Raw genomic sequence first — 22,729 nt, 5'->3', positions numbered from 1 at the left:
TATATATATATACACATACACATACACATACACACACACCGGTAAACAGTCTTGTCTTGGGCATTTTTTGCAGTGGGACCCTTAAATTCCCACAAGTAGCAGTTATTGTGATCTTGCAGGTAATAGACAAATAATAACAAAGGAAATTTGATCTGAAGTCAGGATCAGTCCCTGAAAGTGTGTAAATGTGTATTTATATCTGAACTTAAAACAGAAAAGGAGCAAATACCAACCCAGAGCCTAATGTCAACAATATTAAAAACCTGAATCTAACAGTTGAGTCATCCATCTTTGTGCTCTTTTATGTCTCTTTTCTTTTCTACTAAACAGATCAGTTTAGTTCTATTTTCTTTTAAACAACATAACACTTGTTTATCTCGGCATTACCACTGCAAAAAAAACAAAAAAAACAACAATATACTGCTGACTAAACCAATAAAACTACAGAACGTTTTGTGGCAATGGCCGTTGCTCTGGTTGTTCGTGGCGTTGCCTCACAGTTGCAGAAGATCATTTCAGAGACAGTTTCTCTGTTCAGCACAGTTGCTGACCGGACAAAAATATATGTGGTATTCTAACAAGAATCAAGTATCAAGTTAGTGGAAAAGATTGAGGCATCAATGAACTTTGTTTTCTTTGAACAGCTGCCACACAGAGTAATAACTTCTACAGTCCGACTCCGTTCACTTCCTGCCTCACAGGAAACGAGCTGAAGAGCCCCGCCCTGCACTTCCTGTTCCCCAAGTTGGTTCTTGCACACACTTTTGCACTGGATTATGTCCATTTCTGCTTCATCTCAAAAGTCACTTCTTTTAGTATCCACTTACTGACTTTTTTTTTTTTTTAACCTTTCTATAGCGAGGTCAATCCCGATGAGATCACAGATTTCTTTCAAAGTAAAAATATTTCAAGGGAAGGTTTTCTGCCGGGCTCTGAAGTCAGCCTAAACATGCATATTTTTTTGGACTTTCTATCTGCAACACATGCCAAAAACCTCTACAATTATTAAATAGTTATAAAAATTAAAGACACTGAAACCAAATCGATTGTAACGCAGAGCAAACTCTGGCTCGCCTGGTTTCGACACTTGAAATCCAGACTCTGAACACAAACTACAATATAAAGTGTAGTCAGTAAAATGCAGCAACACACAGCTTGGAAAAACAGCAGGATTACACACGTGCCTGGGCTGAGCTGCACCGTAATTCAGAGGTTACAGTGTTAACCAAACAGTTCTCCTGTAAAGACAGGAAAGCTGTATTTAAAGTCCCCTAGAGAACGGAGCAAGGCCCTCCCCAGAAGCTGCCATTGTATCGAGGCCTCATTTCCCCTCAGTCTCTAATCAAACTAGGTTGGAAAGGTCAGGATATTTTTCACCACACTGCCAATAATCCACTGAAACTTAAATAATGAGCCTCTGCTATAGAACAGCGTGTGTGCTTGAGAAAGAATGTGGGAATGGAGTGAAGCTCCTATCTCCGATTATCAATTTAAATTTTACCTGCAAGAATAAAACGTTTTAGCCAGACTTATCTTTTCAATCTGATCTGATGTCTTTGTACGCAAGTTGCAGGACTGGATGTGTGCAATGCATCATGGAGGAGAAAAAAAAAAAAATGGAGGTTAAGAAAAAAAAACAGCAAAACAGGAAACCAACCTGCTGCAACTGGCAGCGTTTGTGGGCAGGTCTGAGTCAGTGCACGGGCTTCTGCCTTTAGCTTGGTCTGCTTTCACAGTGAGTGGGAAGAAGCTCTATATCACAAGTTTAGACACTGAAAGGTCTCACCACACAGGTTTTTCTTTAATAAGTTCAGCGTAAAATCATTCGACCTTCCGAAGTCTGATGAGTAAGAAGAAAATCATAATAAACATCAAAGCTCATTTCAGATAAGTGGTCCAATAAATGTCCTAAACTGTAAACCAGAACTTTAAACAGGCATCCAGGCATAAAACTACAGGCTGAGAGTTTAGCTGTGCACTTTTTCACAGTCGTCTGCTCTTTAAATCAACAGCTTCTACCACAAAAAGACGGAACACACACACCAACACTAAGTTCCTCTGTTATCTCTAAACCCATTCTTTCACCGCCCTCTTCATCAGTCACCTCATTCACGTCTAGACTGGACTATTGCAAAGGTTTATTATCTGGATGTACAAATACTTAGTTAAAAAGTCTTCAGTTAATCCAAAATGCTGCTGCCAGATCCCTAGATCATATCTCACCAGTTTTAGCTTATCTCCAATTGGCTCCCTGTCAAGTCCAGAATATAATTCAAAATCTTACTTCTAGCCTATAAAGCCCTCAACAACCTAGCTCCATCTTACATTACGAATCTTATTGTTCCATATTTTCCTAAAAGAGCAATTTGCTCTCAAACTGCAGCCTTACTTGTGGCTCCTAGAGTTTCCAAAAGCAGAATGAGAGGAAGATCTTTCAGTTATCAGGCTCCTCTCTTGTGGAACCAACTTCCAGTTTCTGTCCATGAGGCTGACACATTGTCCAGTTTTAAGACTGGACTCAAGACTTTCTTTTTTGATAAATCTTATGGTTAGGGTTGGCTTGTTATGCTGACTTAAGCTTAGACTTCTAGAGGACAAACTGACCTCATTTCCTTAAATGAATTGTTAAAATTGAATAGTTTTCCTTTGGTACTACTTCTATCTTAACATGTGATTCTTGACCTGCCATTGTGTATCTGTTCCTCCTTCCTGTTCCTCTCAAACCCAGCTGGTTGAAGCAGATGGCCGCTTGTCTTGAGCCATTTTCTGCTAAAGGTTTCTTCCTCATGAAAGAGTTTTTCCTTTCCACTGTCGCCTTCATGCTTGCTCAAGTTGAGAGTTCTGCGAGCATGCTGCTCCTCTGATAGAAAGTGTTAACTTGTTTTTTATATATACCTGTATATGAATGTTTCTGTTCAGTGCCCTGAGATGACTTCTGTTGTGACTTGGCCCTGTATAAATAAACTGAATTGAAATTGAATTGAAATTTTCATACATGCACATAATGGTGACATCTGACCTCATCTGACATGAAACAATCATTTCTTTCTCTCAGATTCAAATAAACACACAACTGTCTGCTTCCTCCTATGATTCCACAGAAGCTTGCGTGGCCGAGGAAAAGTTGGTACCAAAAGCAACACAAACCTTAAAATATTCTAAAAGTTGAGGAAACGGTCCCCATCTCTCAATCTGCGAAAAGTTTGAAATACGGTCAACGGTACAATTACTGATAAGTTTCTGGTGTCGTCATCCTCAATACAGTCTGTTTTTGTACTGTAGTTTTATTTTTATTCAGTCATGGAAGTCCTTTTTTCTGATCCTACAAAATGCAAAGAGGCCAGTTTAAATGTACTTAACACTCAGACTCCAGACAGAAAATGGAAGGAAAAGAGGAAGTTGTGTCTCTCTTTTTTTAATGCATGTGCCATCTTAATTTGAATGTCAATTATTCTGTCTGGGTGCTTGCCCATCGGCTCCACACTCAAAATCCCTGGAGCTGTGGTCAAGTCTGAGCATCCCCGTATTAACAGCAACAGTCAGGTCCCACCCTTTCTCTGTTCTCCTACTCGGTAGTCCTGGGCTAAAAAAAGAAGCCCCAGTGTGGGAGCACACTAAACTGAGGCCCCACTGAAAACCACATAATTACAAATCACAATAAAGCCCTCAGTGCTGTGTTCTTGCCAGAAGCTCAGCTGCATGCTGCTAAAGCTTCAATGCAATGTCCCCCGTCCCAAAATCCAACCTCACCTCTTCTTTGTGAATGTCATGCACAATGCATAAAAGTTGTTCCCATGTCCCTCTAATGCACAAGCCCTCGTCAGCACAGGCTAAACTTAATGTAAAACCTTTTTGTGCAGCTATTTCCATTCATAATTTGAATTGTCTAAATGCAAACTTAAAAACAAAGGCAGCAATGGAAAACCAGCTACTGTAATGTGTGTCCTCTCCCAGAGGCATGTTCTTTTAGGTTTACCATTTATAGTCTGCTTCAATGATCAGCTGCTTATCCACTGCATCAGGACAGGAGGTATGCTCAGTAATGCTTAATAATATGTTCTTTGATGCTCAAGTCTGATTGGCAGAGGTTTCGCGTCCCTTAGATCAGAAGAAATTCACATTTTTACAAGTGTGTATCATGAATCTTTGCGTGCACCATGTTACTTTATCACGTCTTCTTTGCCCAAGTCTTTTTTGTTTAAATCTGAACCTGAATCTAAATTAAATCCACATGACACTGTTCATATGCCTTCAGCTGACTTCACAGACATTGCCCATACCCCTGTAATACACTTGCAGAGATAACACTAGATTAATCTGTCATTTTTTGTAAATTGGTCTACTATTCTATATAAAATCCTTATAGCTTTACAGCTAAAACTTTAAATGAAAGGCAGTTTAAGTTGTTTTTCTTGAACCAGTAGGACAATATCTTATGAGTGTGATGTCATGAAGTTCGTTGGTTTCAGGAGTCCTGCGTTGGTTAACTTCAGGGTACAAGCAATGAGGTCACAAAGTTAATGAATGATTGTACCAATAATTCACAGAAGCGAAACCTAAATCTGGAGCAGCAGCCTCAGTGGCTTCTTTTTTCCATGCATTTACAGTCTACTAAAACTATGTTAAAGACTGCATCTTCACTTTGCAGGTGACTGCTGTCAATTGTTAGCTAACGCTAACCAATGTGAGACGTCTGAAGTCAACAAAACTCATTACATCAGACTCACAAGCCCCTACTTGTTTTAAAGGAATGCAACTTAAATCGCTTTGTTTTTAAAGTTCCGTTGAGTTATTACTGCAAAGATCCATTTTAAAAGAGAATACTAAACTTACTAAACATAATTACATATTGTGCAGATACATGTTACTTGATCCAGTGTTTAACTTCCTCAAGACTCTTTAAGATAGACTTCAGCGGTATAGATTGTAGCAGGTTATCATCAGAACTGGTGATGCACACATCATCACTGGCAAAGTTGACCCTGAAAAGACCTTGTGCAGTGACTAGCTTGTGGGACAAGTGATCAAATTCAGCATACAGATTCAAAATGCATCACATGACCTCTGCTCCAGCTGGAATAAGGTTCGTAAAGGGACCAAGTGCATATCTGCATTAGCCCCTTGCTAATGCATATTGCACTTTCTTCTATTCATGCATTTTTATCTTGTATTTATTTTTATGTGTGCTCTACGTGCCTTTTTTAATTGCCCCCGGGGATAAATAAAGTTTTTGAATTGAACTGAACTGAAAAGTGATGAGTTTTCTGTAAACTATATCTTCAATTTCCTGAGGAGAAAACTTGTAGGAATCTGTTTCAGCTCCACTGTTGCCAACACACAGAAATGAAAACAAAAGATGGAATAAAGAACCAGCCACTCTGGCAGAAACTTTATGTTCTAGCAGGCACTGTGCATATCATTAAAATTTTACATTTTTGACAAAAATATGCACTTATAGAATAACGACCTACAGTCTACCAGAGCGCCAGCTTTAAGCAAACAAAACAAAGCCAGTCATTAGTACATGTTCAAGTTTACTGTCATTCGCATCACATGTGGTACATGAGGCGGAACGAAATGATGTACTCTGGGTCCCAGTTACATCCAAAAATAGCACAAATATAAAGTATAAAAAGAAACGGTATATAAGAATCTAAGACATACACTAAGATACTGTATATGCTAAACAGTATGCTACAAGATCTAAGATATACACTAAACACTAATAATGTAAAACAATATGGTGTAACAACAGCAGCCCGAACTAGGGGTGCACCGATTGCAGTTTTCTGGCCGATCACCAATTTCTACAAAGTCTGAGCTGCCGATTCCGATTTTGTTTTATAAGCGACACTGTCAGGTGTTATAAGGTCACAATGCACCTTCAATTTTCCATCTTATTTTATTGAAAATCATACCCTTGAACAATATCCTAGAAACAATACAAACTTGTTTTAACTGGCCATGAGGTAGTGCTCTGAAATATAAAGGAAGTTCAGACAATTGTTGTTAAAACTAAAATAAATAATAATAAAAAAATAAAAAATTAAAAAAAATTAAAAAAAAATCTGTAAAATCGGTTTCTCGTACAATTATCGGCCGATTTCCCAAAATTAAGGAAATCGGGGCTGATAAATCGGCCGGCCGATTTATTGGTGCACCCCAGCCCGAACACGAGTCTGTGGTGAACAGATAGGTATGAATGAATACAGCTGATGCATTAATTCAGATGTAAGCCTGAGGGAAAATCTTTTGAGTTAAAAGAAAATTGTACTTTAGTTATAGTTCAATATAGTTAGTATATATATATATATATATATATATAGTTCAGTATAGTTGGTTATAGTACAATGGGCCAATCCATGAACTAACAATCGTTGTCACAAAATGAAATACCAGTATTCTTTTTTGTTTTGGAAGGGATAAAGCTGAGTACCAAAACCAATTTTCCATTGAATTGTAGTACGAGTGTCCTGATTCATGCTCAAAGATCCAGGGAGAAAAATCTAACAAAGTCAAGCCAGGTCCTCTGGACAGTTTAAAGTTAAGCCAGGTCCTCTGGACAGTTTAAAGTTAAGTCAGGTCCTCTGGACAGTTTAAAGTTAAGTCAGGGTTAGTTGGGAGTAGCTATGATTCCAACAGAATCTGCCGTTTACAGATTTATAACACCGAAGGTTGTGAGAGTCGACCTCAGCAGCAACCTACTGTACTAACATAACGCAGCCTGGATCAAGTTGAATGAAATCTGGCACAACAAGAAGTCAAACTTTTTTTTTTTTAAGTTTATCTTTGTATATTGATTCTGAATCTTCCTAAGAATAACACATTTCATGTAAGTCTTTTTTTATACATTTATAACACTGGTATTTTGAAGCACAAATAAAACAATACACTCCTTACCCGTCTGTGAGAAGATATTATAATGCAAATCTGTTGCGTCTTACTGTTGCTTCATTGTATCATTTGTGTTGCATTTATTACTTTATTATCGTTTTATCACCCGGCTTTTATGTACCTGGTTACAACCTGCAGGACTTCCACAGAAAATTCAAAGGTAGAAAATCAAAGAACACACAAGGTTATCTCAGATAACCTTGTTTAGTCCTCCATTGTTATTAATGCTTGCAGCTAAGATTAGTAGTTCACTGGGAGACATGGGCATTGAAACCGTTTTACTTTCTCTGCAACATTATAAGAATACTGGACACAAGCACTGATACCTTCTGGACTGTCCTTCCCAACTCCCCACCCAACAAAGGCGCTGGTGTTGTACTTTTAATTATTCAATTTTAAAAAGCAAAAACAAAAAGCCTGATAACAAATGTGTACATTAGTATAGTTAGTATGATGTAAAAGCACAGCCCAAAGTATATTTTGTTGTTTGTACAGAATTTTTAACTCCAAAAAGTCATTATTGTGCATTGAAATTCCTCATATCCAGCAACTATTGTTGTTTTTCTGGGTTCTGTGTACGAAACATGGACGGGTTGTGCAGTTTCAAAACTCAAACTTTTCAGCAAGTACGGTATGTCAACACAACATGCATCATTACTGCTGAAATCATTTCAAGGAAAGCAACCCTGTTTAAGTGGAACCTATCACGCCTGGGAATTTTTCCACATTTGCATTAAGTACCTACTACTGCTACGTCGTTTGTTTTAACTTTAAACACGGAAAAGAACAAAAAAAAAAACAAGATAGAAACTGGGTGGTGGACGAGGTTACCTCTACCATGAGCGTTCGAAGTTTGTTTTGTGTGTAAACACAAAATAAGCGCACAGATGGAGCGCACTGCACACACACTGCTGTTTGATAAAAGATTAAACGCTCAAACACACAATCAAATGCACGTGCAACAGCAGCCGTTTAATCGCCAACAGGCTTGATTAGAAACTTCCTGGAGGGCCCATCAACGAACAGCTGCAGCTGAGTCAGCCTTTTTCTGCTCATTCCTTTTAAGATAACGTTGATGACAACTGGCAATAACTTTGGCTATAAATATGTATTCCACCTCCCTTTTCTCCATAAAATGGCTCTCTCTTGTTCAATTTTAAAACATTTGCCAGTAAGAGCCAGATGTGTGAAGTTTTTTTTGTTGGTTCCCCTCTCTCGAGTTAATTAGATGCCACATGTAGAAATAATAACTCAATACTACTGTGGCATTAAATCTCACAAGGATTAATTAAAAAAAACTAATAAAACATGCAAAAAAATACTAATACTGTGTATGTAATAACTGGCTCAATATTTACAGCACAGTTTTATAGTTTAATCTTGTAAGTAAATCAATATCGTAATGCTGGGTTTGGAAGTCGACACCATCAGCCCCATTATAAGTCACAATTCTGTATAAAAGAAACAAAATAACTTAACTAAATTTTCAATTCAGTTCAATTCAGTTTATTTATATTCTGCACAGTCACAACAGAAGTCCTAAGAAACATTCTTGTATATAAAAAATAAGTTTACAGTATTTATATGAGAAGCAGACTGCTTTGAATTTCATCTTGAGCAAGCACAAAGGCGACAGTGGAAAGGAAAAACTCCTTCATGAGGAAGAAACCTTTAGCAGAACAAGGCTCAGGACAAGTGGCCATCTGCTTTGACCAGCTGGGTTTGATAGGAACAGGAAGGAGGAACAGATACACAATGGCAGGTCAAGAATCACATGTTAAGATAGAAATAATACCAAATGAAAACTATTCAATTTTAACAATTCATTTAAGGAAATGAGGTCAGTTTGTCCTCCAGTAGTCCAAGTCTATAGCAGCATAACACGCTAACCCTAACTATAAGATTAATCACAAATGAAACTCTTAAGCCTATGGTCTTAAAACACATACTCAGCATACTCAAACTGAATCCAATTCAGTTCAGTTTATTTATATTCAATTCAATTAAATTCAAAAATACTTTATTAATCCCAGAGGGAAATTATTTGTTGCTGTAACTCGTTATCTTCATTTCATTAAGAGATGTTATAGATACTGATGGCTGTAGGCAGGAAGGATCTCTTGTAAAGGTCCATCCCACAGTGGATCCTAAGAAACTGGCTGCAGATGCCGTCCAATCCGTTCACCCAGACTCAGCTGGCCTCTCGGTTCCCTCGGGCTGTAGGACCATCTGAATGCTGGGCAGAACTCCTCCCAGTGCGATGGCCACTCCTCCCAGTAGTCTGCCGAGATCATCGTCGCTGCGGACAGCCAACTGTAGGTGCCGAGGGACGATCCTGTCCTTCCGCTGTCATGAGCCGTGTTTCCTGCTAGTTCCTGGATCTCAGTGGTCAGGCACTCGAGCACAGCTGGCAGGTAGATGAGAATACATCCACAGAACATCCTTTTCAACTCATTTGAGATGTGGGGCTGTAGTTGAGATATTATTTGAGCTTTTGAGATGTTAATCAGCCGCTGTTGGTTGTAGAAAACTGCCTTGTTGCTATAGTTACGCATCATAACAAATGTCTCAAACTAAAAATGTTTCAGTAAAAATCCTTCCAGATGAACAGCATCAGATACCAGAGGAAACGATCATCCAAAAAAATGTGGTTTACATCCAGAAAAAGAGGAATTAAAGTTTCCAAAAGCAAAATCTCAGAATGAAAGTAACAGAGCTGCTCCAACATGCAGCCACCTTGAGCGGCGCAATTCTAGAACATAGAATATAGCGCCAAGTCACAACAGAAGTCATCTCAGGGCACTGAACAGAGACATTCATATACAAATAAAGTACGTTAATAACTTTCATAAGAGTTTCATCAGTCTGAGGAGCCACAACACACAGTCTTATATACTGTATAGCACTTTCACATAGTGGGTCAACCAGTTTGATGTTACTGGAGTTCACACTCTCCCCCACTGACTCGTCTGAGGCCAAAGTAGTTCAAAACATCGACGTTCATGCTCAATAATCCAGGCAAAAAAATCCAACAAAGCCAAGTCAGCTCCTCTGGACGGCCTCCCCCCGTCAAAACGTCTCGCCCTTCATCCAAAAGACCCCATCGGTCCGAGGAGCCGCAACAAACACTGGTGTCTGATCACTGGAGACCGAATTTGGATACTGTTATTATTAGTATTTAATTTACTAAAACAAACTTCTACCAACCTTCATCCCTAATAAGACAAGCTTTTGCAAGGATATTTAATCCATCCATCCATTATCTTTATCTAATTATTCTTTTTTGGGTTGCGAGGGTCACTGGTGTCCATGTCCAGCAATCAATGTGCAAGAGATGGGGGACACTCTGGACAGGTCTCCAGTCCATCACAAGGACACACAGAGACAACCAACCATTCACATCTAGGGACAATTTAGAGTTACCAATCAGCCTAACATGCACGTTTTTGGTCTGTGGGAAGAAACCGGAGTATCCGGAGGAAACACACACATGCACGGAGAGAACATGCCAACTCCACCCAGAAAGACCCCTGGCCAGGATTGAACTGGCGACCTGCTCGCTGAGAGGCGGCAGCTCTACCAACTGCACCACCATGCGTGCGTGCATGCGTGCGTGCTTGTGTGTGACAAACTGCAGTTAAACACAACACTCACATGATACACAAACCAAACGTTGCTGCCAGATTTGAACTATTGACATTTGGGCTTTAAAGCTCTTTTCGAGTTCTTCCTTGCCGTTTTAAAACTTTTTTTTAAGGGGAAGAGAAAACAAAACATTTATTGCTCTCCTAGTTTTCAGTTTCAGGATTGTGTTAAGCTCAAAGCAGAGTGATGATTGGTTAGAATGACGTTTAAAAAATCAACTTAAAAGTCACAGCAAACATGTCAAAAGTGCACACACTACTTGCACCTCATAATTTGTTACATTGACTATTGAGTATCATCAGTGTTGTTACCACTTTTCTATATAAAAAAAAAGTGTTAACATATTGTTTAAACTCTTAGATTTGATTCAAGTCTCCCTACTCTCCCACTCGTCAAACCCTTCCTGACAGATGTTGGTGCCTACAGTCTGCAGCCCGACACGGAGAAACTGACACAGGATGGGTGTGCTGGTTTCCTCCACCATTCAAACCAACATTTACTTCTTTTACATGCAGCCAGCTAAAAGAGGAAGTGACAGCAAGAAGGGGGGGTAAGGGGCCAAAACAGGAAATGACATCAGCTGCATCTGCAACAGTCTGCAGCCTTGATCAAAAATGGTAGAAAGGACAGACTGGGGTGACACGACGTCTCAACGTGACAAGAAAAGCGAAGTCGAGGGATGTTTTATTTAAAAGGTGCCATCTGAACTTGGAATCAGGAATTACCAAGAAAAGTACGGCAAATGTTCTTTTGGAAATTCAGTAGCAGAACAACCATGTAATGAGCACAGGCAATACAATCATAAATCAATCTTTTTAAATACAGATGTGACCGTGCAGCTGTCACAACAGTTGAATCACCATGAAGGGAAAAAATGAAAAAACAATCCCCTCACCCAGTGTGGCATCTGAACCCAAGCCGACATCTTTCAGCCCCTTCCATGGGCTCCTGCTGATCAAGTTATGCTTGGCAGCTCACTTGATGTACTTTCTCCACAGTTCACAAACCAGACGAACAAACACCAACAGAGGCCTGCAATCACTCCATACTTTTAAAGGAATAACAATTAAAAGTAAAAATCTCAACTTCACAGTAAAAAAAAAAAAAACTCTACAGAAGTGACAAAGAACAACATAACACCACAAAGAGGTTACAAGTACCATATTTTTCACCATGTAAATCGCACCTTTTTGCATAAATTAACAAGTCCTGCAACTTATACCCCGAAGAGACTTATTTATGTTTTTTCCCCATACTTATAACGCAATTTTTGGCTGAGATCTGAAGATTTCATTCATTCTGACATTGAATATATTGAACATTACCATTTTCAGTCACTAGAGGGCCCTCGAGCAATATGCCAAGTGTCTCATGAAAAGGTAAAAGTGACTATTAATGAGAGACTTGGCTTGCCATACCAAAACCACCTTCGTCTCGCTCCAGAACTCCTGGAGCAAACATCAAATCGGCTACATTTCGTCACGACGCTCAGGTGAAATGCAGCTGATTTGACCACTGAAGTGCATTTATTAAGGAAAAGTTCAACTGAGACACACCTTTACTATAATTTTGTGCAAACAAATAATTGTTTTTAAGTGTTGATCTTGTTAAATTCTTGTTAAAGTCCTCCCGTGCATGTTCCCATGGCCGCCATTTGGCAGCCAATAGATTTTTGGCACAACACCGGCCCACGTTTCCAGTTGGTCAGTGATGACGCATAACAAGCGCGACGTGTCAGCTGTGACGCATAATAGATGTGACTTATACGGCGAAGCGACGTGTACGGCGGCAAGTATGGTAGTTTGAGCTTATATTTTAGGTAGAATGCCACCTAACGGTCACACCGATCAGGGATGACGTTTTGCCTGATGTTGGTAAAAGTCTCAGATAGAAGCCACGTCTATTCCCTCACATATGGTTTTTGTTCTTTTCTTCTCCTACACAATGCAAGACACGTCATCATTAAGACACAATGAAGAGGCTGAAAGGACGAGATCATTGCAGCATGACGACCATGCACATCAGTGACATTTGTGTTCAAGTGAAGTTCCCCTTCTCATACAAGCTCAATCTTCTGCTTGGTTGAATATGAACTACAGTCCAGCCTCTGATTCCATCTTTGCTTTGCATGATGAGAGCTTTACAGAACTTTTTCCCCCCCCACCCAATACTTAATTACTTGGACCTACCAAACAGTGCAAACCAGTCAGGGGCTCTACCTAAAACCAGAGCCTTTGCTTTTTTAAAGTGGACTTCAACTAATCTGACATATAAAACGGAGAGCCTTCTCCTGGGGGGTCCAGAAGCTCTGGACCTTCCAGTGCAGAAAATTGACAGGATAACCCAAAGAGAATGGAGGCGAATGAAGCGAACAGATTTCGTGAACTCATTTCCTATAATGGAAAGGAAAAAGGAAATGTATTGTAGGAGGGGAGGTCGAGGATAATGATTCACTCCACTCGTGCTGAATGACCTAGACCAAAAAAAAAAAAAAAAAAAAAGTCTCAAGCTCTCCTTACCCTAAAGCCCCTGAAAACATAAGCAAGTGGCAAGTTTGACTTGTTCTGGGGATGCCTTCGGAGGAATTCTGCACTTTGGGGGTCAGTCGTGTTTCATCAGAACAGCTACGATCCCGTTCGGGCTGAAATTGAAAGGTTTCTCCATCTACAAGGGATAAATATGCAGCGGCTTAAAAAAATGTAGGACATTTAAACGCCAAAAGCAGATGGCATCTATTAATGAGAACCACACAAACACATTGGTCAAGAGGAAGTTTGCTTCCCTTGTTCCCATGTTTCAACCACCAAAGCTTACAGCATATTCACACAGCAGCATGAAAAGTACACATCTTTTTTCAGTTATATACTTTGTAAAATAGACACACACTGACATTTGGGTCAGGACTCTGGGAGGCACTTCTAAGACTGATTGCCATCTGGGAAAACGATTCTTTCAGCAGGAGGCTGGTGGAGCACTTTGAATCATTCTTCTGTTGAAAGATAAACTGTGTTCCTTCACTTTGATTTTGAATTTTTGTTTAAAAGTATTCATATTCTCAGCTTAATCAATAAATTATTATTATTATTATTATTATTATAAGCACATCCGCTCTAGACTTTGGTGGTTTATCTAAAGCTCGATGCAGGTTTTCATTCAATTTTTTCCACAACTTGATTTTTGAAAGTTTAAAAAGGAAATAAAAACATCTGTAAAAATTGTCTGTACTCATTCTTTTGCAAAATTAATCACATTTTCTTGTTTTAGCCTTACCTCGGGTTTCCATGTCTGTCTAATGTCTTCATATTCATATAGTTTCAGTAAACGCTACCAAAAGATGCAACAGTGAGTCAAGCACTTGTAGGCGCCATGTGTGCCAAACCTACTGAAATATTTTTGTCTTCGAGCACTGCTGAGATGCATTTTCCACAGTTTTGGACCATCTCCATCATTTAACAATACAGTAGTCCCTCGCTACTTTGCGGTTCACCTTTCACAGACTCGCTCTATCTCAGTTTGTGAACGTACAGTACATAATGTTTTACCAAAAAAATTGTACAGGACACATATTGTCAACTGTAATATTACTTACGTGATTGGGACAGTACTGGATAAAGTACTGTACAGTAAAAAGTGAATGGAAAAATAAAATACTTCGGACAGGTGCCGCCATTTTGTAGTTTTCTCTCAGTAAGCCGCCACTGTATTTCCTGCTCATAACGACTACATTTCCCAGAAGCCCTATTTCCTTCTGCTGAAAAACTAGAAAGCTTCGATCTGATTGGGAAAAAGTTTGGCACTAATTACAGTGACTTTGGCGCCCAGCGGATGCAGAGAAGCCGCACGGAACCCACCGAACCAGACCTCCAAACACATCTGGGAATCGTGAGAGTTGGTTGTCCGCCCACGTGGACCTCCGAACAGGGACGCATGCACGCCGAAGGTCCAGCGGTCCATCTGGAACCCACCGGCACATTTTAGCTCTTTCAACCGGCCCATGAAGAGCCCTCAACGGACTTGCGCGGCCGAAGGTCCGGCGGTCCATCCAGAGCCCACCGGCACCTTTTTCCATCAATTTCAACCGGCTGACGAGGACTTCCAAACGGGGACGTGCTGGTAAGTAAAATTTAGAAGCTACAGTACTGTACATATAAGTATGTTGTTAAAATTAGTAGGTTTAAGAGTTTAGAAAATTGGTTGTGGGCTTCGTTGTTGTAGAGTAGGTCTGCAGAAACGGAACAGAGTCGGAGCGGAACGAGAGCCGCTCCTGTTCTGCAGAGCTGGTGAGTAAAATGTAGTCGCTACACATACAGTACTGTATGTATGTTGTTAAAATGATGTAGGTTTAAAGAGTTTAGAATATTGCAAAAGTGTGGGAAGGGTTTCTAAAGCCTTAAAATATAAATACTAAAATAAAAACAAGGTAGCTACTTCACGGATTTTCATTTAGCACCTGGGGGGGTGTTGCAGGAACCTAACACCCACAATAAACGAGGGACTACTGCATTTGTGGGAATGTGAGCATGACTTTTCTGAAATTTTAGACAGGATTCTGTAGAATAATACACAATACCATTAAAAAGAAAGGAGGGGGAGTCCAAATACAACTCAAGTAGTGCTTTTCAGTGGAGGTAGTGTGCAAGAATAAGGCAGCTCAGTCTGGATAAAATGCAGAAATTAAGGCAGTAAGATACCAAGGTTTCCAGAGCAGAGACAGTAGTCCCTGTGGACTCGCAGTGAGACGAGCAGTCTGCAGAGGGAGGTCTTATCTTCAGAGAGCTCCCTGTAATTACAGGATATTCTGCATTTTCACAGACACGTTCACAGAACCACCGTCCAGTGCGTCATACAGCTAATTGGTCAGTGCTGTGCCACAGACTGTCGAGTAAACACCATCAAGTCACTTGTTTGCTGGTGTGAGGCGTCTTATACATATGTGCCAATATTCTTCTGTTAAAAGAAAGCAGCAAAGTGTTTATCAGATTGGATTATGTGAGGAGCTGCAAAGGTGTCCTCAGCTGCGAGAGAAGATACTGAAAAATCAGCCGTTTGTTCCCGTGGAAGTCAGTTTGGCTAATTCTCTTAGAAGAAACCCAGGTCTCTATAATCAAATGACCGTAATTACACCTGACACCAACTTAAGCTCTGCCTCGGACTTTAATAAGAGGGAGGTGCTGTGTCTGCGCAGCGCTGACCACACGGGCTGACCAGGAGGAGAACATGTGACGGTCTGCAGTTCGCTGTAAATAAATGACTGAAGAAAAGACACAACGCTGCTGAAACTCAACTCAGCACTAACATGCTGCTAAAACTGTGCAGATTTTGTGATTCGGGGCCAATTTGCCCATTTAGCAAAACGGTGCGTTTTCTGTGTGTTTTAATTCCCATCCGTACAACTACTGTAGAAGACACGAAGCACAAATTGAGAAAGGAACTGGTTCTGACAGAAGAGCATTCCCACATTTTTGCAGGTCAGTCAAGCAAACTGAGGCCCACATGCCAGAAATCTACAACATTGTACCACGATGAAATCAGAAAGAATACACAAGGTTTTTACTTCAGCTGCAGCAATACTTCCAAGTTCTCCAAGTGAAGATTTTTCAAAAGTGGTAGGATTTATAACAGACATGTGGCAGGTCTAATGAAATTATTTGGCCCGAAAAACCCAGAGTAAACGAAGTATATTAACGATGCCAAACTAAAAATACATTTGCCAATTAATCAGCCCTCAAGGAAATGTCGCACAAAGTAAAAATATATTTTAATGCTTCAATCGAATTTTTTTTATTTTCCTTTGATAGAATACCTGTGCAAAATAAAAACACTACAGAAGTAACACTCTCAATTGCAGCTTCAACATTAACAGCCAAGTGGCTGTTCATGCATTACTGCTGTAACCTCGAGAAACTGTTTTATAGAATCGAGGCCACGGCTGCATGAGAGACGGTCATAAACAGAGTCTGTAATGTGTGTTGCACATTACATAGCCTGTATATTATGCCATAAAAAAAAAGCCTCAATGGAAACAGGTGTTAAAAGAACCCAAAACAAAAAAAAACGTCCACTTTCCAATATCACAATCTGTACTTTTCAGCTCCAGTTTGGACAAACAGGTTTAATTCTCACTTCTGACCAGTCAGTGGGACAGTGGTGAGGTAAAAAGGCTTGAATTCCCCTTTTTTAACTTGCACATGCATTGAATGCATTTTTAGTGCAATGCTAACGGAGCGGTGTTAAATGGAAATGCCTCTGGACGGTGCCCACAGGCTGCCTGTACGCTGTCTGTCAAGTCTGTGCCAAAGTATTTGCATAACGGTGCTTCCCGTTGGGCCTGTTTACAACCAAGAGTGCTACGACCACATGCACATTAGTTACATATTCACAGAGCACACAGTGAATCAGGCTGAGATCTTTTTTTTTTTTTTGACAAAATGCTGCTGCTCTCATATTCAAAGCAGAACATGCCGTCAAGAAATGCTCCTTTGCACTAAGCTCTAAAAAACACACACACAAAGAAGGAAATTCCTGCACAAACAAAATGGGTCCATCTCAGGGACAGAGTGGACGCTGGACGTCAATCAAAATCTAAAAACCAGGAGAGAAGCCTCTGGGTGAGTGTTAGCTCCCGGTTAATGAAGGCTTGAGCCTTGACAGCATGAAATCCTCACCACTACATTAACTAATGGCTTCTACTGGGGACAACTGACAAGACAAAGCACACTCTCACACAGCCGCCTTAAGGTGAGGTTTGGCCAAAGCCGTTACCGTGGAAACGTCTAATTACATTTAGCCGTTTACATCATTTAAAATATGAAACAGGGAAACATTTTAATGAGTTTTTCTGTGGTTACGACTTCCTCAACTTGTTGAATGAAGACTGAATCAGAGCATTTCTTTATTTATCCATTTATTACCAGTTGTTTAATTAGAATGATTTTTTTTTTAAACGGGAAATTCTTCTGAATTTGTTCAAAGTTGCGATTTCCAAGACAAATCATCTCTGTTCAGAAAAAAGCACTGAGACTTTTCTTGGATGTTCAGAAGAATCCGACGGCAGCAAATATCTTAAAAATAAAAACTTGGGAGTGATGCGACACCTCTGAAAGGACATGAAGCCTTCGTCCACCCAGGAGCTAAACTGTTGTTTCAGCTGCGACTCTAAGGTGCAATAATGTATCCTGTATAGAGATGCACAATATTGGATTTTTGGCCGATATCCGATATGCCAATATGTTAAAACTTTTTTGACCGATAACCGATACAATACCGATTAGGTCTGTCATGATAACATACTTTGTTGGGCGATTGTCTCAGAAATTATTGTGATAAACGATAATATTGTTTGAAATTTAACAATAATTATCAAATTTTAAAAAAAACGTTTGGCGTGTTGTACCTTTTTTGACCACCTGATGGCAGTATAAAACTGTTTGAACCAATGAATGGATAGTTGAGCAGCTTGTCTCTAAGAAAAATGGGAGGGAGGGCCCTTGATGTGACATGGGCTGACATGGCGGATGCTCGGTGATTTGGGCTCTTTAGCATAGCATTTTTCACACAAAACGTTTAAATAAAAAAATCCGTAAACAAGTTCTCAGCTTCTTTTTGCAGAGAAAAACAACTTTTTTACACGAAGGCACAGGTTTCAACCGTGAATTTTGGAGCTGGACAAGATGGAGGTTTATTCCCGAGGTCGGCCTGTTAGCTTAGCTCGTAGCTTAGCTTCTCAGCTTAGCTGCTTTTAACGATTCAAAAACGCAATTTTAAACGGTTACAACAGCTTTTAAAGAGAAGAGATAAAGGGAGGGGTCAGTGAAGAGCACCGGAGTTGAGCCGTGTCGTCACAGAGAGACGCACGAAGAAACGATAAAGTCGGTAAATGAAAATGAGGTTGATAATTTTTATTCATCATGAGATTAATTGATTTATTGTTTATCGCGACCGGCCTAATACCAATATTTTTTTCCTAGACCTACTTACAGAGACTACACAGCTTTCTCTGCTGTGGAATTAAAATACTAATGATTCTGCATGATCTTTGTCAGTTTGGCCTGCTACTAAACACAGATGCCAAAAAGGGAGCTGAAAATGATGTAACACTTCAACATGGATTATGTTTAATGTTAAATGTATTCATGACATTTAATCTCTAACACAATGACAACACTTGAACAGTGCAAATTTGTAAACTTTCACAAATCTAAACTCAACCTGTCCACAAGTGACAAGTGAAAAACACATAAGTAGTAGTGCAATAATATATATACTTGACAGTTTCTTTAATTAAAATTTAACATAAAACTTTATATCAGTGAGTTATTTTTGATGGAATGGCTGATGTATTTAACTTTATCGATAATCTCGGCCGATACGATACCATGTCGATAATATCGTGCATCAATCCTTTAGTTTCTGAATCGGTTTAAATTAAGCTTTAATCAGCCTAAAGGAAGAAATCACTTTTTTTTTTAAACTTCATTACTGTTATTAAAACTAAAATCATTTCTAAGACATGGCAGGGATTTTCAGGAACAAGTCTGAACATGATTTTCCAGAACTGCACAAATAACGAGCAAACACTGCTCTGCAAAAACACAAACTTTCATCTCCCCTTCAGAGCTCGCCTGTAATTCGCTCCACCCTCACCGACTGCACCGGATGGTAATTACTGATGTGAAATCCTGCTCCACAGAGCCCAGGGTGTAATTAGTCTTCAAACCAAGGGCACAACTTAACCAGCCACCTCTTATCCAAGGATCCAGGCGAAAAAGACTCGCTGCGTGTTCATCAATCCAAGATCAATTTTCTGTTTTCTGGCAGGAAAGATGACGACAAATAACGAACCGTTTTAAAATGCATGAGACGGACTGTTTCTTAAACTAAATCGTGCTCGGAGACTGAAAAATGTCAGCCCAGGGACACAAGAGGTGGACAATGTCAAAATGTTCTCATCTTCCTAAAATTTGACCTCTGTTTGGACAGTTAAAAAAAAAAAAAAAAAAGCTTAATAAATAAACAATTGTTATCAGATAATTTCTCACGGCAAACATTTTGTCACGATGACTTCCTGGAAACATGTTTGCCGTCATGTTTCAGCAGAAAAACTCCAAGAGCACCATCTGATAGTTCATTTTTATGCACAAAAGATCAATATTACCTTTTATACTGAACTGTGTAATGTTGCACATGTATCTCCGGTTTAAAGGAATTAATCTATCCTTGGACAACAAATTAAAAGATCTTTCAAAAGTAGATTAAAAAGTCACTTCTTTAAAGCTTCCGATTGCGTGTTTGTGCTCTAAACTGGGAGCAGCCAGGCCTGTCCATCCTCCATCCCAACACCCGCCCACTCATTATCAACCAGACCAGGGGTCTGCAACCCACGGCTCTGGGGCCATATGTGGCTCTTTGAAGCTTTGACCGACACCAACATGAAATTTAATCTAATTGGTTTTTATAACCCACAACAGAAAAGGCTAGTTTGAGCGGATCATCTGTGCATTTTCTGTAAATATGCGAATGACGCCACTGCTATTACAAGGTCAGAAGCATGATTAAAGTCAAAGTAAGGACAAAAAAAAAGGTTTTTAATTTTAAAAACGCAATAAGTCCCAATTACATATCCAACAAAATAGCGTTTAAAATGGATGCTTCATTGCTTCAAAGTGGGATGCACAACTCATTTTTCCACAAATTAAAGGAGGTATCATGCCTGCAGAGTTCAGTGCTTTCATTCTTATCAAAATTGGTATAAACTATAACTTTCCTGCAGAAACCCACTTTCAAACTGGCCCCTCCCTCTAACCATCCTAATAATCTCACATGTGAGACTGGGCAGGACTCTGCAGAGTTGCTACTCCAAACTTACTGTCAAAACAACAGTTGTGTGTCTAAGACTATTTTTAAAAAAGGCACACCAACATGTTTAAAAAAAAAAAAGACAAATGCACATCTCAAAATGCTGCTGTAGTTTGGAGCAACTCCTGCAGAGTTGTGACAAAGTACTCACCCAGCAGCAGCAGTTTCACTTCCCTCTGCGACTTCTCATCATCTTCCTTCAGCTTCCTGTCAATCATTTTGGACCTCTCGGCCGCAGCTTTGTCCTCCTGACTAACTGTGCAGCCCATGGTTCCCAGTGCTCGCTTCAGGTCTGCAGCTTTAGTGGCAAAAGTACCAGGAGAAAATAAAATATGACGACGGACTCTGAAATCCCCCTTCTGGTTCAACAGCAGGAGCTGAAGTTGAGCAAGACGACTTCCTTTTTTTTTGGTGAGCTGCGACGAAGATTTATGCGAAAACAAGTAATTTCCTTCAACGACGTGTTTTTTTTTTTTTTTAAATCCACCAACAACAAAAAAACTCCCCTAGTGGCTCTTTCACTTGGTCAGCTTTCAGGGGAAAGAAAAGCACAGCTCAACTAGTCCTCACAGCGGCTCATCAAAGCAGATTAAAAAAGACAAAGTTCAGCTAAAAACAAACAAAAAAAGTATTCCAGCTGTTGAAAAACGAGCGCACACATCCCACGCTGACGGTCACCGCAGCGGACTCACCCTCACTCCTTTTCACTTTTGTTTTTTTAATCTACATGTATAATAAATTGTTTAAACTTAATCCTAACAGCCCTCGCGCATTCTTTCCCCGCGTACAGATTTATTAGTTTGAAGCCACACCCGTTGACGCCGCCGTGAAGTTCACTCTGTGCGCGAGACAGCGCCGCCGTCACCTCTCCCGCCCAGCAGCTGAAGGCCCAACCCTCAACGAGAGGGGCTGCGCTCCATTTACTCTACGGCGCACTTGACGGCGCGTCGAGCAGGCGGCGTGTGCACAATCAGCCTCCTTTCAGATCTATCACCTCGACCTGTTATGTTGATACGACTTGCAACAATGTGGTTTTAAAGGAGGGATTAAGGTCAGGGCATACTCTGGTTATTATACATTTCAGGGTGAGTGTTAACTTGTAACCACCAGCTGCTTTAAAAACCACAATAAACATTTAATTGTTCAATTTTAAGGCTTGTGTTGTTTAAAACAGCGAGGTTTGCTTTCTCTGATTGTCACTGCAATACTCAGTTGTAGGCTATAGCTCAACAAGATTCATTTGCAGCTGTGACTGACAATCTATGAAGGGACTTTAAAACTTTAAATACTTTTAAAAGACACCTTTAACGATTTTAGGCTGGAACTCCAAAAAATCCTGTAGCATTAAAACAATAATAATCACTTTATTCTCATTAAATAAAAAATAGTGTGTATAAAATCATATGGGTCTAGCTATTTTAAGTACGACAGGAATTTATTTACACTAGTCCCTCTACTTTGCGGTTCAACTTTCGCGGACTCGCTCTTTCTCGGTTTTTCAACGCAAGATTGTAACACAACACACGATTGTCAACTTTAATATTACTCACATGATGGGGACGGTACAGGATAAAAAGTTAACGAAAAAAAACTTTGGACAGGTGCCGTCATTTTGTAATTTTCTTTCAATAAGCCAGTCAAAAGAACTACACTACCCACAAGCCAACAGTGCTTCCAGCCTATGGTTTCTGCCAAAATGGAGGGAAAATTTTACAATGCAAAGTCAGAAGTAACGATCCATCTATTAATCTCACAGAACTGGCAAGAAAGTCGCAAATACTCCTGCAGCTTCCCGAAGCACAATTATCCACGTGCACATCAACCTGGATGGGGCGGTGGGCTTCGTCGCTGCAGGGTAGGTCTGCAGAACGGGAACCGAGCTGCTGGTCTGCAGAGCGGGTGAGTAAAATTTTGCAGTACAGTAGTTCCTCGCTACTTCACGGTTCGTTTATCGCGAACTCGCTCTATCGCAGTTTTTCCAAAATAAGATTGGACATGACACACAATTGGCTGATTGATGGATGAGCCACACGATCGGCATGGAATTTTTATTTAAAATAAATTATTTTAAATTAATAATAATAATAAACAGTTGCAGGATAAGCTTCCTGCTGCAGCCTGCAGCTGATCAGCTGTTCTCTGCGCAGAGCAGAGTGGTGGGCGTGGCCGAAGGCACTTGCAGGTGGCAGAGAGCAGAAAGCATGACATATTGTGATTTTTTAGAGCATTTAGAGTTTAGAAACATTGATTAGAATATTGCAAGAGTGTGGGAAGGGTTTAAAACACCTTTATATATATATATATATATATATATATATATATATATATATATATA

The 22,729-nt window shown here is 39.9% G+C and overlaps 1 protein-coding gene across 1 annotated transcript in view; it reads right to left on the bottom strand.

Annotated features, from left to right (window-relative positions):
* Positions 1 to 21,273, bottom strand: part of LOC119412835 (guanine nucleotide-binding protein G(i) subunit alpha-2-like) — a 66,109-nt gene extending 44,836 nt beyond the window's left edge. Inside the window, exon 1 of the mRNA XM_037679871.1 lies at positions 20,546 to 21,273. Within this exon, the coding sequence (XP_037535799.1) occupies positions 20,546 to 20,663 (118 nt within the window). The 5' untranslated portion in view covers positions 20,664 to 21,273. The remainder of the gene's footprint in view (positions 1 to 20,545) is intronic.
* Positions 21,274 to 22,729: the final 1,456 nt, after the last annotated feature.

Source organism: Nematolebias whitei, chromosome 7 (assembly GCF_014905685.2).
Source record: "Nematolebias whitei isolate Nwh7 chromosome 7, NemWhi1, whole genome shotgun sequence".
NCBI lineage: Eukaryota > Metazoa > Chordata > Actinopteri > Cyprinodontiformes > Rivulidae > Nematolebias > Nematolebias whitei.
This window is presented reverse-complemented; position numbering and strand designations above follow the sequence as displayed.